General features: G+C 39.6%; 1 protein-coding gene across 3 annotated transcripts in view; it reads right to left on the bottom strand.

Moving 5' to 3' along the window:
• LOC112320763 (carbonic anhydrase 13) overlaps window positions 1-14,939 on the bottom strand; it is a 38,721-nt gene continuing 23,782 nt past the window's right edge. For all 3 annotated transcript variants that reach the window (XM_024578262.3, XM_053929504.1, XM_045186098.2), the window contains one exon: window positions 1-609. In XM_024578262.3, the coding sequence (XP_024434030.1) occupies window positions 490-609 (120 nt within the window). In that variant the 3' untranslated portion in view covers window positions 1-489. The remainder of the gene's footprint in view (window positions 610-14,939) is intronic.

The raw sequence follows: 14,939 nt of genomic DNA, 5'->3' as shown, positions 1-14,939 counted from the left end.
TATTGTTAGATTGTTCTTAACTTCAATGACTCTGGTTATATTTTGTTTGCTTTTTCCTTCTATTGCTTATGTTCCAGTTAAAGGTGAGATCATATGGTATTTGTCCCTCACTTCCTGGCTTATTTCACTTAGCATAATGCTCTCCAGTTTCATCCATGCTGTTGCAAAGGGTATAAGCTCCTTCTTTCTCTCTGCTGCGTAGAATTCCATTGTGTGAATATACCATAGTTTTTGGAACCATTTCATGGGTTTTAACACACGTGACACAGTCTTTCCTGCTTGAAGACCCAACAGTGCAAATCCGAGATGGACAAGTCAAGTCGGTTTGATTAAACGGATCTGATTTTCTTGGTGTTCCTGAGGCTGATAGCACAATGGTACCTGCAAACTAGAATTCTAGGGAAGAACCATCAGTAGGGATTTTTCTGTCCTGATTGGTTGTGTTTTCTCTCCGCAGGCATGTTTGGGGTGGTGCACTGGCAACAGTATTTAGTGGAATGAGGCCCTCACTTGTCGGCCCTTCAGAGGCTGCAGAGGACGGTGATTGCTCAGCAAGAAGGTGGCTGCTTCGCCCTCTGCGGTGCAGAGGAGGGTACGGAATGTGCACAGCTGTCAGTGGGAAGAGAAGACTGTGTCAACATACAAGGTGAGCAGTGTTAGTGCAGTGACCTGCGCAGAAAGCTGAGAAACATCACCTTCTCTCTACCAGGAACTAAGCATTGCAATGAAAATTTTCTAAGTTATAGGTCATGCCCAATAAAGCAAATCTTTTGCTAAATTCTCACCATTCTACAAATACATATGGCTTCAAAAATTAAGTATATCAGCATTCTTTGTTTGAAGAGCAAAGTCATGAGAGGAAACATTTGGAGTGTTTAAAATGTACATATCCAGAAATCAGAGAGTGTCACCTCAAAGGCAGAATGGGACAGTGGAACAGGCCTCAGGCTTTCTGAGCAAGGACCCAGGTCCGGTTCTGCCACAACCTATGTGACCTTGGCTTCAGCATAAAGTGAAGCCTTGGATTAGGTCACCTCAGGGGCTATCTTCAGCTCTTGGAATCACACTGAACACTTGCAAGCTCCCCGGTATCACACAGGCCCAATTTTCACAAGAACCATGTTCATCCTGGAACATTTTGATTTTTAAGTATTATTTTCCCTTACCTAGGAAATGTTGCTTGTTTTCAACATATTTGTGCCTTGTAAACAACTATCTGTGGAAAAAGCCTAAGGCCTTTTAACCTCTGATAATGTTTAAGCACAATTTAAGTGGCATACACATATTTCTCACCAAAAGGGATTAGTTTTTCTCATTACATAAAACTTACTTACCTTACAAACTTCATACAATATTCACATATCAAGAAAAAAATAGAAATTACTAGTAACCACATCACAAGATATAACCACTGTTAACATTATAAAGTATTTTTCTATGTATAAATACACACATATTTGAGATGTTTTATTACAAAAAATGAGCTTAACAAAAATGTTCTCTTGAAACCTTATTTTTTCTATATATGGGGTATGAAAAAGTAGGTTTACAATTATGAGTATGTTAAACACAAAGTTTATTCTTTTTTTACAAAGTTTATTCTTGTATTATTAATTATTCCATTATTTTCCATAAGAACAACTGTAAACCTACTTTTGCCCCACCCTGTGCATATACATCTTTGCATATCAATAAATATAAATCATTATCACTCTTTTTAATTTCTGAAAAGTTTTGTATTATAAGCATGTTTAATATTATTTAAGATTTAGCATAGGTCTACGGCAATAAAATAAAGATAGGGTAAATGTCTTGAGTAACTTTACTGTCTTAAAAATGTTCACCAAGCTCTGGTCAGCGTGGCTCATTGTTTGGGTATCATCCTGTAGAGTGAAAGGCCACTGCACTGCTTTGATTCCCAGTCAAGGCACATGTTTGGGTTGCAGATTTGGTCCCCCATTGGGCTGTATGTGAGAGGCAGCTGATGGATGTTTCTCTCTCACTTCGATGTTTCTCTCCCTCTTTTTCTCCCTCCCTTCCCCTCTCTCTAAAAATAAATAAATATTAAAAGAAATGTCCACCAAAAATATATTGCCAGTTAATACAAGTAATGTTTTGGTATTTGTTTTGCTGTTTTGAGTGGAAACAAATCATTAAATTACTGAGAATGACAGCCTCTATTCTTTAAGCTTTACTAGTCACTTAATCACTAAGTCAAGCAAATTCAGACCAGGACCCATCAGTTAGGTTCCCATCATCATCATGAACCTAAACCATTTCTCGCAGAGCACTTGCCAGTCTGGGAGGCAAGAGGCAGAGAGGGTCCTTCATGTAAAAGGCAGCTTATAACCTCACTTTGTGGAGGTAAATTTAGGTTATGCACAAGCAGCTGTGCATTTCCACAAGTGATATTTTGAGGCATCCTTTAAAAGTGTGTAGGTTTGGGAAGGATAAGACAAGCATTTACAACTTGCTATCATTCGTGATTCATTAGACCAAACCATTGAGCTAAAGCCAGAGGAGACAGGTTATTCTTAGAAAAGTCAAGCAGCAGAGGCCACAAGGAAGACTCCCCCAGCTTAGTGCAGAACCCAGTAACCCTGGTCTGTGTGGAGCAGCCATTCCAGATGGAAAGCTGTGCAGGAATCCAGAGTTCCAAATCAGGGCACTGCCTCACTGGCCTCACAGAGCACAACCAGCCTCCCAGGGAAACTGAAGAGTCTCTCAAAATTCCCCCTTCCTGCTTCTTACCCCCCTGCAAACTGACCATGGATCCCTACCTCTCCGATACATTAGCCTCATGGGTCTCAGGCTGGAACTTACTCTAGACAGAACTTTCTCTGATCTGGTTGCTCATTTTGGTAAGACTTCCTGAACCTGTCTTGATGTCCCATCAAACCCCTTCCCTTCCTGACTCTGGATCTGCCTCCCACTTACTTAGCCCAGTGAGGTAGGCCCTGCATTTGCCAGTCCCTGTTCAGATTTGCTTCTCTCAGCTCTGGTGCTGATGGGCTAAAGGGACATTAAGAATCCTCCCTGTTTATGCCCGAGCCATGACCTTTATTGTAAGAATGAAATATAGGCGTGCTGTCTCCCAGGGAGAACTGGCCCTTCTCCCAGAGGGACCTGTTGGTTAGTTAAGTCACACAAGGCCTTTGGCGCATAGCCACTTTTGTCTAAAACATATTTAACCATAGCTCCCAAAGTGCGACTTTGGAATCTCACCCAAGAAAAGGATGCTTTGCTCTGAACTTTCCCAGTTGGACCCCGAATGCTGTCTCTGAGATTCTCCAGCGTCTATGTTAGGGTGTTGGTGATTTCTCATCTGCTGATGTATGACCTTGATTCTTGCTTTTGCTTTGCTCTCACTTAATAAAGCACTTAGCTATTCACCTATGACTCCGGGTTTTTGTTGTCTGCATATCCGAACCTCCAAGTTAAGTGGCCACGATCTCCTACGTGCCCCTTAATGGCACAGGTGTCCCCTGCCACTGCCCTGGCCTCAAAATGCACACCTTGGCCAGTCCCTAACAATTTCATCCCTTCAGTGCCCTGAATTTGTTCAGGTAAAAAAATGTACCCCTCTGTCACTAAAGCTGACTCCTGACTCTGTATTCACCTGGCTCTGGGCAGGGGCCTCCCCAGGTGAGCCTGGAGGCTCAGGTGGGTGTGACCTGTTTTGCTATTTCCTTTGGCTCAATACTGCAATTTTCATTTCCTTGTGTAGTAACCCCAGTAAACAGAAATACAGGGTCTGGCACAAGTAACACCCCTCTTTTATTACAAAGCCATAAGCATGTAATTCTGTAATATAATGATGTCACACTCAAGCACACCATATGACATTTCAGGTAAAATGTTGAAATAGTTGTCCATTTCATATGAGACATGAGTGTGGTACCAACCACACTCAAGCAAGCGTTACTTCTGTACTTTTTTCTAGTGCTTTGTAAATAGATTTGTGTCACTCTGGTGCTCAAATGTCTGCCAAAGTTGAATCATAATAAAAATAAGCTCTACTATGGAACATGGTGGGACAGGCACTGTGCTAAGTGCTTTACATTACATTATCTCACTTAATCCCCCAAACAACCCTGTCAATAATGTACTGTTATCCCCACTTAAAGATGAGAAACTTGAAGGACAGCAAGGAAGGTTTGCAGACAAGCCATCTGGCAAACAAGCCACAGCACCTTAGTGCATCTCTAACTTTGTCTGTTCTTTCCTTTTCCCCCATTTTTCCCCAATCTCTTTTTATTTACTTTTTATTATGAAAACTTTCAAACATGCACAAAGGTAGAATAATAAAGCATGATGAACCCATCACCAGCTTTAACAACTACCTATCCACACATGGCCAAGTTAACATCATCCACACTCTCACCCATTCCCTCTCTACCTCCTGCCTGCCCAACTGTATTATTTTGATGTAAATTCCAAATATCATATCATTTCAGGTATAAATATCTCAAAGTATAACTCTGAAATAACTGACATTTCTACCTCCATAAAGGCACCCAAAACAAACTTATTACCATGGCTTCTGAGCATCTATACCACCCAGTTCCAACTAACCCAGATTACCTCCTGTCACTTCCATACACATGTCCCACTCTCAGCCACGTTGGTGACAGGTGGTCCCTGAACACCTGAATGAAAAGACTTTGGGTGATTTTAAAAATTCAGGTACCATCGAGAACCAAGATGGCAGTGTAGGTGGGCACGGTGCGCCTCCTCGCACAACCAGAACTGATGGAGGGTCAAACGGCAAGGAAGTCTGACACCAAGGAAATAAAGGATAAATGTTCATCCAGACTGGTGGGAGGGGCGGAGACGGGCAGCCGGGGCAGAGAGGACTCTTGTTGCTGTGGCGGGACCTAGACTGGCGGAGTGTGGGACAAACAGGGCAGGCAGTCTGGCCACTGGCAGGCCCCGTGGCCCCACATTCGCGCACAGATAAATCGGATGAGAGGCGGGCTGCCGGCCCAGGGCTCCGGCATGGGGAAATGAAGCCTCAAACCTCTGATTGGGGACGCCCGTGGGGATTGGGGCGGCAGTGGGGGAGACTCCCAGCCTCGTGGGAGAGGTCGTTGGAAAAACCCACAGGGGCCTGGGGCGTGTGGGGGCCCACCCACTTGGGAGCCAGCACGGGGTGGGGGGGGGAGGGGGGAGGGGGGCCAGTTTGATTGTGGGTGGTGGAGTGAAGGATTGGAGTCTGGTGGAGAGTGGAGCGGACACCATTGCTCCCTCTCAGCCCGTCCCCCAAGTACAGCGTCACAGTGCAGCAACCAGCCTTACCTCATCCCTGTGAACACCTAAGGCTCTGCCCCTTAAAGTAACAGACAACCCCCCCCAAAAAAAAATGGCCCAAATGACAGAATACTTCAAAGCTCCAGGAAAAATACAACTAAGTGAGGAAGAGATAGCCAACCTATCAGATGCACAGTTCAAAACACTGGTTATCAAGACGCTCACAGAATTGGTTGAATTTGTTCGAAAACTAGATGAAAAAATGAAGCCTATGCTAAGAGAAACAAAGGAAAATGTACAGGGAACCAATAGTGATGGGAAGGAAACTGGGACTCAAATCAATGGTGTGGACCAGAAGGAAGAAAGAAACATCCAACCAGAAAAGAATGAAGAAACAAGAATTCAAAAAAATGAGGAGAAGCTTAGGAACCTCCAGGACATCTTGAAATGTTCTAACATCCAAATTATATGGGTGCCAGAAGGAGAAGAGGAAGAACAAAAAATTGAAAACTTACTTGAACAAATAATGAAGGAGAACTTCCCTCATCTGGCAAAGGAAATAGACTTCCAGGAAGTCCGGAAAGCTCAGAGAGTCCTAAAGAAGCTGTACCCAAGGAGGAACACACCAAGGCACATCATAATTACATTAGCCAAGATGAAACAGAAGGAGAGAATCTTAGAAGCAGCAAGAGAAAAGGACACAGTTACCTACAAAGGGGTTCCCATAAGACTGTCAGCTGATTTCTCCAAGAGACCTTACAGGCAAGAAGGGGCTGGCAAGAAGTATTCCAAGTCATGAAAGGCAAGGGCCTACATCCAAGATTACTGTATCCAGCAAAGCTATTATTTAGAATGGAAGGGAAGATAAAGTGCTTCTCAGATAAGGTCAAGTTAAGGAAGTTCATCATCACCAAGCCCTTATTATATGAAATGTTACAGGGAGTTACCTAAGAAAAAGAAGATAAAAAATATGAACAGTAAAAATGACAGCAAACTCACAGTTATAAACAACCACACCTAAAACCAAAACAAAAGCAAACTAAGCAAACAACTAGAACAGGAACAGAGCCACAGAAATGGAGATCACATGGAGAGTTATCAACAGGGGAGTGGGAGGGGGAGAGAGGGGGAAAAGGTACAGAGAATAAGTAGCATAAATGGTAGGTGAAAAATAGACAGGGGGAGGGTAAGAATAGTGTAGGAAATGTAGAAGCCAAAGAACTTATAAGTATGACCCATGGACATGAACTATGGCGGGGGGAATGTGGGAGGGAGGGGGTGGGCAGGATGGAGTGGAGTGAGGGGGGCGGAAATGGGACAACTGTAATAGCATAATCAATAAATATATTTAAAAAAAAGAAGAGGAGAAGATAGAGAGACACAGAGCAGAAGAAGACCATGTGAAGATGGAGACAGAGACTGCAGTGATGCAGGAGAAGGACAAGCCAAGGATGGCCAGGAGCCATCAGAAGCTGGAATAGGCAAGGAAGCATTCTTCCCTGCAGCCTGCAGAGAGAGCACGGCCTTGCTGACACCTTGATATTGGATTTCTGGCCTCCAGACTCTAAAAGAATAAATTTCTGTTGTTTTAAGCCAAAAAAAAAAAGAAAGAAAGCTATCATTTTTTACATTATCAAAATTTTTAACAATATCAAATTTTTACATTAACCAAATATTGAACCACTTCAATAATTTAACTACTTATTTCTTTTAGCTTGTCAGTTGATTAATAAATTTTCCAGGTAAACACTTTTGTTATATTTAAATAATGATCTTTTAAGATCTATCGTTCAATTGCAATACTATTTATTTATTATTACTTTAGTGTTTATTATAGTAAGTAGATCTTGTTGAATAATATTAAATAACCAACTAGGGACTTGGCCTGCAGCCCATGAATGTGCCCTGACTGGGAATTGAACCAGTGACTCTTTGGTTCACAGGCTGGCATTCAATCCACTGAGCCACACCAGCCAGGTCCCCAAAAACGTATTTCTTAAAAATGTTTAATTTTGTTAGTGTTGGAAAGTTTATGACATGGTAACAGGTACTGTAGTGATTACTAGTATGTGCAAGGAAAATTGAGACTAGCTGACCACTTCCTAAGTAAAACTTGTACTTCTCATGTGCAATGTACTTTGCAGTAATTTAGGAAACCATATGACTGAGAAAAAGAGCATTGGTTTATTTTAGAGAAATGATTGGTTCAATTTGAGATTTGTGGATTAGAATTTTTTTGTATGTTTTGATTTTTATTATTTTGTTTTTCCTTTCTGGATGAAAATATGTGTTTTGAAGAAAAAATAGAGCGAAGATAGAATAGTAGATAAGGCAAGAACTAAGACTGATAAAGAAACTACAGATAGAATCTGAATGGGTTCATGAGTGACGACAAGCAATAATAAGGAAGAATGGAAGAAAGGCACATGTAACTTGAAGTAATGGGCCACATCTCTCTTGTTTTATTGTACTCTTTAATTTAGCAATCGGTAGTATGACTGGCATATTGTAAGTACTTAATAAATATTGTTAAATGGAAAAACAAAATTCAGGTACCTAGATCATCTCCCAGAACTTCTGAATCAGAATCTCTGCTGAGGCCCAAGGATCGACATTCTGACAAACTTTCCTAGGTCATTCTTGCAGGCACTGAAGTTTGAGAACCTCAGGTATAGATTCACCACTTTCCCTTTCCTGCTGTTTCTTCTTGAAATTCCCCTTTTTCCTGACTCCCCCCAGTCTATAGTCATCTTCTAACCAGCCAACATATCAGGTCTTTCATGAAGTTTTTTCCTGATTTCTCCAATGAAAAATCATCTTGCCCCTTCTGTACCTCCCATATACCCATGTTCTCTTCTAGTACCGGGAACAGCCATGTTGTCACAGTTTTTATGCATTTCTTTTATCTGTTCTGTTAGATTATAAACTACTGGAGGACAAGGGTCACTTTTTAACACCTCTTTGTATATCTTGCATGAATTAGCAATTATTAAATAATTTTAGAGTTAACTTATACTGCCTCCTGTAGTTTGGAAATTTAATTTCAAAGCTAATCATACAGAATTTTATATATTGAGTCAAAATTAATGTTCAAGCGGATGAATTCTTTCCTCATTTCACAACTAGTCTAAAGATGCAGAAGTAAAGAAAAACATTCTTAGGTCATTAATTATTACTAATATGAAATATAAAATTTTACTCTTAAAAGAGGACATTAGGAGTTTTGCTTCCAGATATGCTGGACTAAGATCCTGCAGACAACCTCCATGCAGAAAACAACTCTAAAACCAGATGTGGTGCAAAAGCAACTGGCTGCTGGAACTGCAGCAGAAACACAAATACAGGGACTCAGGGGTGTTCACACTCACGGGAAGGAGTGGTGGGAGCTGTACAGTGAGTTCCTGTCTATTCAGTTTATCACCAGGAGCTGGGTGGAGTCTGCAATGGGGACACCTGTTTTACAAAAAAATGAGCCAGAGAGCGATCTCCAACTCTATACCCACAAACAGTCAGGGCTGAACTGATGCAAGAGCTGCAGCACAAGAAAAAAAAAATTTGCAGTTCAAGCCTAGCCAAGAAAATTATGTGCTAACACCAAGGAGACAATACTCATCAGAGAAAAATAACAGAATCCAGAATCTCTATATCTTAATGTTCATAATACATAGAATACAATAAAAAATCACTCAACATAAAGAAAATGGAACACATTCTCAAAGAAAGAAAAATGAACAGAGTCAGACCCAAGATGAATGAAATTTGAAACTTACAAGGGTGTTAAATTTGCTATTTGAAATTAAGCAAAGCATCTTTTTTAATGCATGAGATATCTCAGCAGAGTAATGGGAAGTCTCAGCAGAGAACAGAAATAACAAAATAAAACAAAACAGAAATTTTAGAACTAAAAATATAATTTTTAAAACAAAAAGTTCACTCGATACACTTAACAGTCATATTGATATGCCAGAGGAAAGCAAATGAACTTGAATACATATAGACAGAAATTATCCACAGTGAAGAACAGAGATTAAAAAATCTCAATAGAGCTTAAGGGATGATATTATAAGGTTAAATAGGTGTAATTAGAATATCAGAATGAAAAGAAAGAGAGAATGAGGTACAGCATACATAAAATTTAACTCATAAATAATCAAAGACTTAAATGTAAAAGCTAAAAGTAATGTAGAAAAAATATTTTGTCATATATAGTTAGGCAAAAACTTCTTAAACAGAGTTATTTTGCACAAACTATAAAAGATAAGTTGATAGAATGGATTTAATTAAAATGAAGAACATTTCCTCTTCAAAAAATGTAGTAAAAAAAAAAAAGCAATCCACAGGCTGTGAAAAAATGTTTACAAAAACATGTATTGAAAAGGGGATTTTTCCAGAAAACTAAAAATGGAACTACCTTTTGACCCAGCAATTGCTCTGCTGGGATTATATCCTAAGAACCCTGAAACACCAATCCAAAAGAACCTATGCACCCCAATGTTCATAGCAGCACAATTTACAATAGCCAAGTGCTGGAAGCAACCTAAGTGCCCATCAGTAAACGAATGGATCAAAAAACTATGGTACATTTACACAATGGAATTCTATGCAGCAGAGAGAAAGAAGGAGCTCCTACCCTTTGCAACAGCATGGATGGAACTGGAGAGCATTATGCTAAGTGAAATAAGCCAGGCAGTGAGGGACAAATACCATATGATCTCACCTTTAACTGGAACCTAATCAACAAAACAAACAAGTCAGCAAAATATAGCCAGAGACATTGAAATTAAGAACAATCTGACAGTAACCAGAGGGGAGGTGGGAGGGGATAATGGGGGGAAGTGCGGAAGGGTTTTCAGGAACAACTATAAAGGACACATGGACAAAACCAAGGGGGTGAGGGGTGGAAGCAAGGGAGGGAGGTAGGGATGGCTGGGGTGGTGGGGGAGTGACAGGGGGTAAATGCAGACAACTGTAATTGAAAAACAATAACATAACTTAAAAAAAGAAAAGAAATGTATAACTTTAGCACCTGTCCCCAACTGCTGAATCAAAATCGGCATATCTTCATTGAACAGGGTTTCCAAGTGACTTCTTTCCATAATGCAATTTGAGAAGCACCGCCCAACTCATCCTTTATTACAAAACTTAAATGTTATATTGTACCATAAAGAAATAAAAATTATGAAGCACACCATTAAAAAAAAAGAAAAAGGGGGTTTTTATCCAGATTGTACAAAGAGCTCTTGCAATTCAAAAATGAAATGACACACAACCCAATTTTAAAATGAGCAAATGATTTGAACAGATACTTCACAAGAGATTATATACATAGCCAATAAGCATATGAAAAAGTGCTCAACATCACTAGTCATCAGATCCATGCATATTAAAATCACACAGACATACTAGAATGATTCAAGTTAAAGATGGACAATACCAAATGCTGATAAGTATGTGAACCAACTAGAAATCTCATTACTACTAAGGATAGAAGAAGAAACAGCCCTTTAGAAGACAATATGGGGAGCCCCAAGATGGTGGAGGAGTGAATAGAGGTCACACTAACCTCCTCCCAGGACCAATCTGGAATTATAACTATATTGTGGAGAAATCACTTGGAACAAACAACTGAACAACAGTGAGAGAGAACCCTTATAACCTCGAACAGACAGAAGAGTCATCTTCAGAAGTAACTGACTATAAAGGAGTACAGTGGAGACTTGAGAGGGCTGGCTGGGCACCCACAGGCAGCAGCACTGGAGGGATACTTAAGCAGCTGGTTGGATCTCCCTGAGAAGTGTGGGATCTAAACCCTAGGCTGGGATCCCCAGCCTAGACCATCAGAGCCCAAAAAGTATACAGATAACATCCAGTGGTGAAAAGTGGCAGGGTTGCTCTCTGCCAGAGACTGATGGCTGGAGATGCAAAGAGACGTTTAAAGGGACAATACACAAATTTTCATTTGCAGCCACTTACCCAGGGCTCCAGCAAAGGTGGGGACAGAGTGGGCTAGAGAAGGCTGAAGAGAGACTGGGGATAGAGGCTTTGGGGAGAGAGTTGAGAGAATAGACTCCAGGATCCCAGTACCAAGTCATCCCTCATAAGGGTAGCAGACTACTTGTTCAGGCAGAGCCCCCTGCCCTCCATGGCAGCAGCCTGAGGGGAAGCAATAGCCCCTCCCCCAGGAGATATTCTGCCCTACCCTGTGGTAGAAGCCTGACTGCTGAGTGCAGTATGACTAGATTAACAACTGAAGGAGACAGCCACAGACAGTAGACTCCTGGATGTCTCAGATGGGGCCAACATCTGACATCACCACAGGCAGATCCAGAAATAATAAAGGGTAGTAAATACTAGATGCTACCAAGATGAAATCCACTGTGGTCTTCTCCATGATTTGCGACATTTTCTCTCCTGCATAGCTTTTTAACATTCATTTCTTGTCCTTCAAGTTTCTGCATATTAAGTCACTAGATTTTATAGTACAGTTTATTTCAATTCATATATTTTGCCTCTCCCTTCCTATTACTCTATTTTACCTTCTCCTTTCCCCTCATCATTTTCACTTTAAATTTTGTTTTCTCTCTTGCTACAACATGTTTCCATTACACACTCTTACTATTTGTCCCCCATCCAGCCTCTCAACACCATTTTCTTGTCAATGGTCATCTCATATCCTTTTTCCCACTCTTAAAATACCTGCATTTTCTCTCAACCTTTAGCAATCTTTGCACATTGGTTGTAGATAGGGTAGTTGTTGTTGCATTTTTTTCAATTTTATCTCTAGATCTTCACTAATTTTGTATTTCAATATCAAATTTTATTGTTTCCTTCTCCTGCTCTTTTTTTCATCTCAAATTTTAATTTTGCCCTGCCTGGCCTGTTTTTTCTTTCTTCTTTTTTTCTTTCATCCTGCCGTTTTTCCTTTTTTCTCCTTTTTTATTTTTCCTTTTCATCTCAAATTTTAATTTTTCTTTGTCTTAGCCTGGTTTTCATTCCTCATTCAGTACTCCCCTCTCCCTATCTCATCTCAAAATCACTTTCCATTCCTCCAACATCTCTTAAGCTTTTCTTTCTTTATTTTTTCTCTGTTATTCCCATCCCACCTATATTAATTTTACCTCATTTGTTGTTGATAGTGTTGTGGTGGATCTTTCTCTGCAATAAGGCTCCTATATTTTTATTATTTATTTAATTTTTTCCTTCCTTTTTCTTTCTATCACTCTATATTATTTTAATATCTGTTTAAACCTAATACTATATACTTCTCTCCTCTTACTCCAAACTACCTTCTTCATTCTCTTTTTTATTTATGATACAAATTTTACTTTATCTCTTTGCATTGCTCTGATTCCCAACTCTTATTCATGCTCCTCCCTCTATCCTCTCAAAATCATTTTTCTTTCAGTAGGTCATCTCATATTTGCTCTCCTTTCTTATAATAGTCTTAATCTCTTTACACCCTTATTAATACTGGTTCATTTGCTGTTGATAGTGGGATTGAGAGAGGGAGTTATTTTTATGGGTGTGTGTTTGTTTCCTGGGCTTTGTGGGTTTTCTTCTGGCAGCACGTGCACAAGAACATACAAGACATGGTGGGCAGAGTGACCCTCAGTCAATCAGCTGGAAGGAAGGATCCACCAAAGAGTAACTCAACAATAATCAAAACCCAATTACATCCAGAAAGCCAACATAAATGGTATAAAATGCATCTCAAGAGCATAAAGTTCAGGAGATCAAGAAGACTACACCACTGAATCACATAGGTCCCCTACCATAGAACTTCACACCACAAACTCAGGGAGTCAAAACAGATCAATTTAAGAAGAAGAGGCAAGCAAGAAGAATCTCCCCAAAAATGGGAAGGCAAAGAAACAACTCCCAATCCAAATAAAAAGCAGGAATTCTCAGAAACAGTGCTAAATGAAATAGAGGCAAGTCAACTATCAGATATTGGGTTCAAAACAATGGTTACAAAAAGGCTCAATGGGCTCAGTAAAAATCACCAAAAACTACAGGGAAGCTACAAGGAACTTATTGCGAACTACATCAGCATGAAAAAGTACATACAAACTGTCAACAAGAGCCATGAGGAAATGAAGAATACAATTTCTGAATTGAAGAACACAGTAGAAGGAATCAAAGGCAGGCTCAATGACGCAGAGGATTGGATTAGTGAGCTGGCGGACAAAGTTGAAAAAAAAATTCCTAGAAAGAGAAAGAAAAGAAAAGAAGACACAAACAGAATGAAGAGGGGTTAAGGGAACTGCAGGATAATATGAAATGTAATAATATCCATATAATAGGGATACCAAGAGAAGAAGAGGAGCAAGGGATAGAAAATCTATTTGAAAAAGTAATGATGGAAAACTTCCCTAATTTGATGAGACAAAAGGTCATACAAGTCCAGGAAGTACATAGGGTGCCAATCAGGATGAACCCAAACAGGCCAACACCAAGAAACACTTAATCACACTTAAATCTTAATCATACTTAAATCATACTTAAATTACTTAATCATAATTAAAATGGCAAAATCCAAAGAAAAAGAGAAAATCTTAAAGGCAGCAAGGGAGACATAGGAAGTAACATATAAGGGAGCTCTTGATAAAGCTAGTGGCTGACTTCTCAACCAAAACACAAGCCAGAAGGGAGTTGAAAGAAATATTCCAAGTAACAAAAAGCAAAGGCCTGCAACCAAGAGTATTCTACCCAGCAATACTCTCAATTAAAATGGAAGGTGAAATAAGGAGTTTCCTAGACAAAAGAAGGCTAAAAGAATACCCCTCCAACAAACCAGCATTACAAGATATGCTTAAGAAAATAAAGAAAAAGAGCAAGAGAGAGAGAAGAAACAGGTACAAAGGGGAAAAATGAATAAATACATATCAATAAACCACAAATGTAAATGGATTACATGCTCCAATCAAAAGACATAGGATAGCTGAATGGATAAGAAAACATGACCCACACATAAACTATCTACAACAGACCCACCTCAGAACAAAAGACCTACACAGACTGAAAGTGAAGGGTTGGAAAACATATTCCAAACAAATGGATAGAAAAAAAAAAAAAGCTGTGATAGCAATACTTATATCAGACAAAACAGACTTCAAACAAAGGCCAGAAAAAGAGACCCAGAAGAAGACTTCATAATACTCAAGGGAAGAATCTATCAAGAAGACATAAATATTGTAAACATATATGCACCCAACATAGGAGCACCCAGATATATAAGGAAAATCTTGGAGGACTTCAATAAAGATATTGACAGCAACACAATTATAGTAGGGGGTCTTGACACCCCACTTTCAAAAATGGATAGATCTACCAAACAAACTATCAACAATGATATTGTGGCACTGAACAGTGTCCTAGATCAAATGGACTTAACTGATATTATAGAGATCCTTTCATCCCAAAGAAGCAAAATATATTCTTTTCAAATGCACATGAAACATTTTCAAAGACAGATCACATGATAGGACACAAAACATGCCTATACAAATTCAAGAAAATTGAAATCATATCAAGCATTTTCTTGGACCACAAGGGTTTGAAAAAAGAAACCAACCTCAAGGAAAAAACTAAAACATTCGAACTCATGGATACTGAATAGCATTATATTAAAAATGAATGGGTTAATAATAAGATCAAGGAAGAAATCAAGAAGCTTCTGGAAACAAATG

The sequence above is a fragment of the Desmodus rotundus genome, chromosome 8, assembly GCF_022682495.2.
Source record: "Desmodus rotundus isolate HL8 chromosome 8, HLdesRot8A.1, whole genome shotgun sequence".
Lineage (NCBI taxonomy): Eukaryota > Metazoa > Chordata > Mammalia > Chiroptera > Phyllostomidae > Desmodus > Desmodus rotundus.
This window is presented reverse-complemented; position numbering and strand designations above follow the sequence as displayed.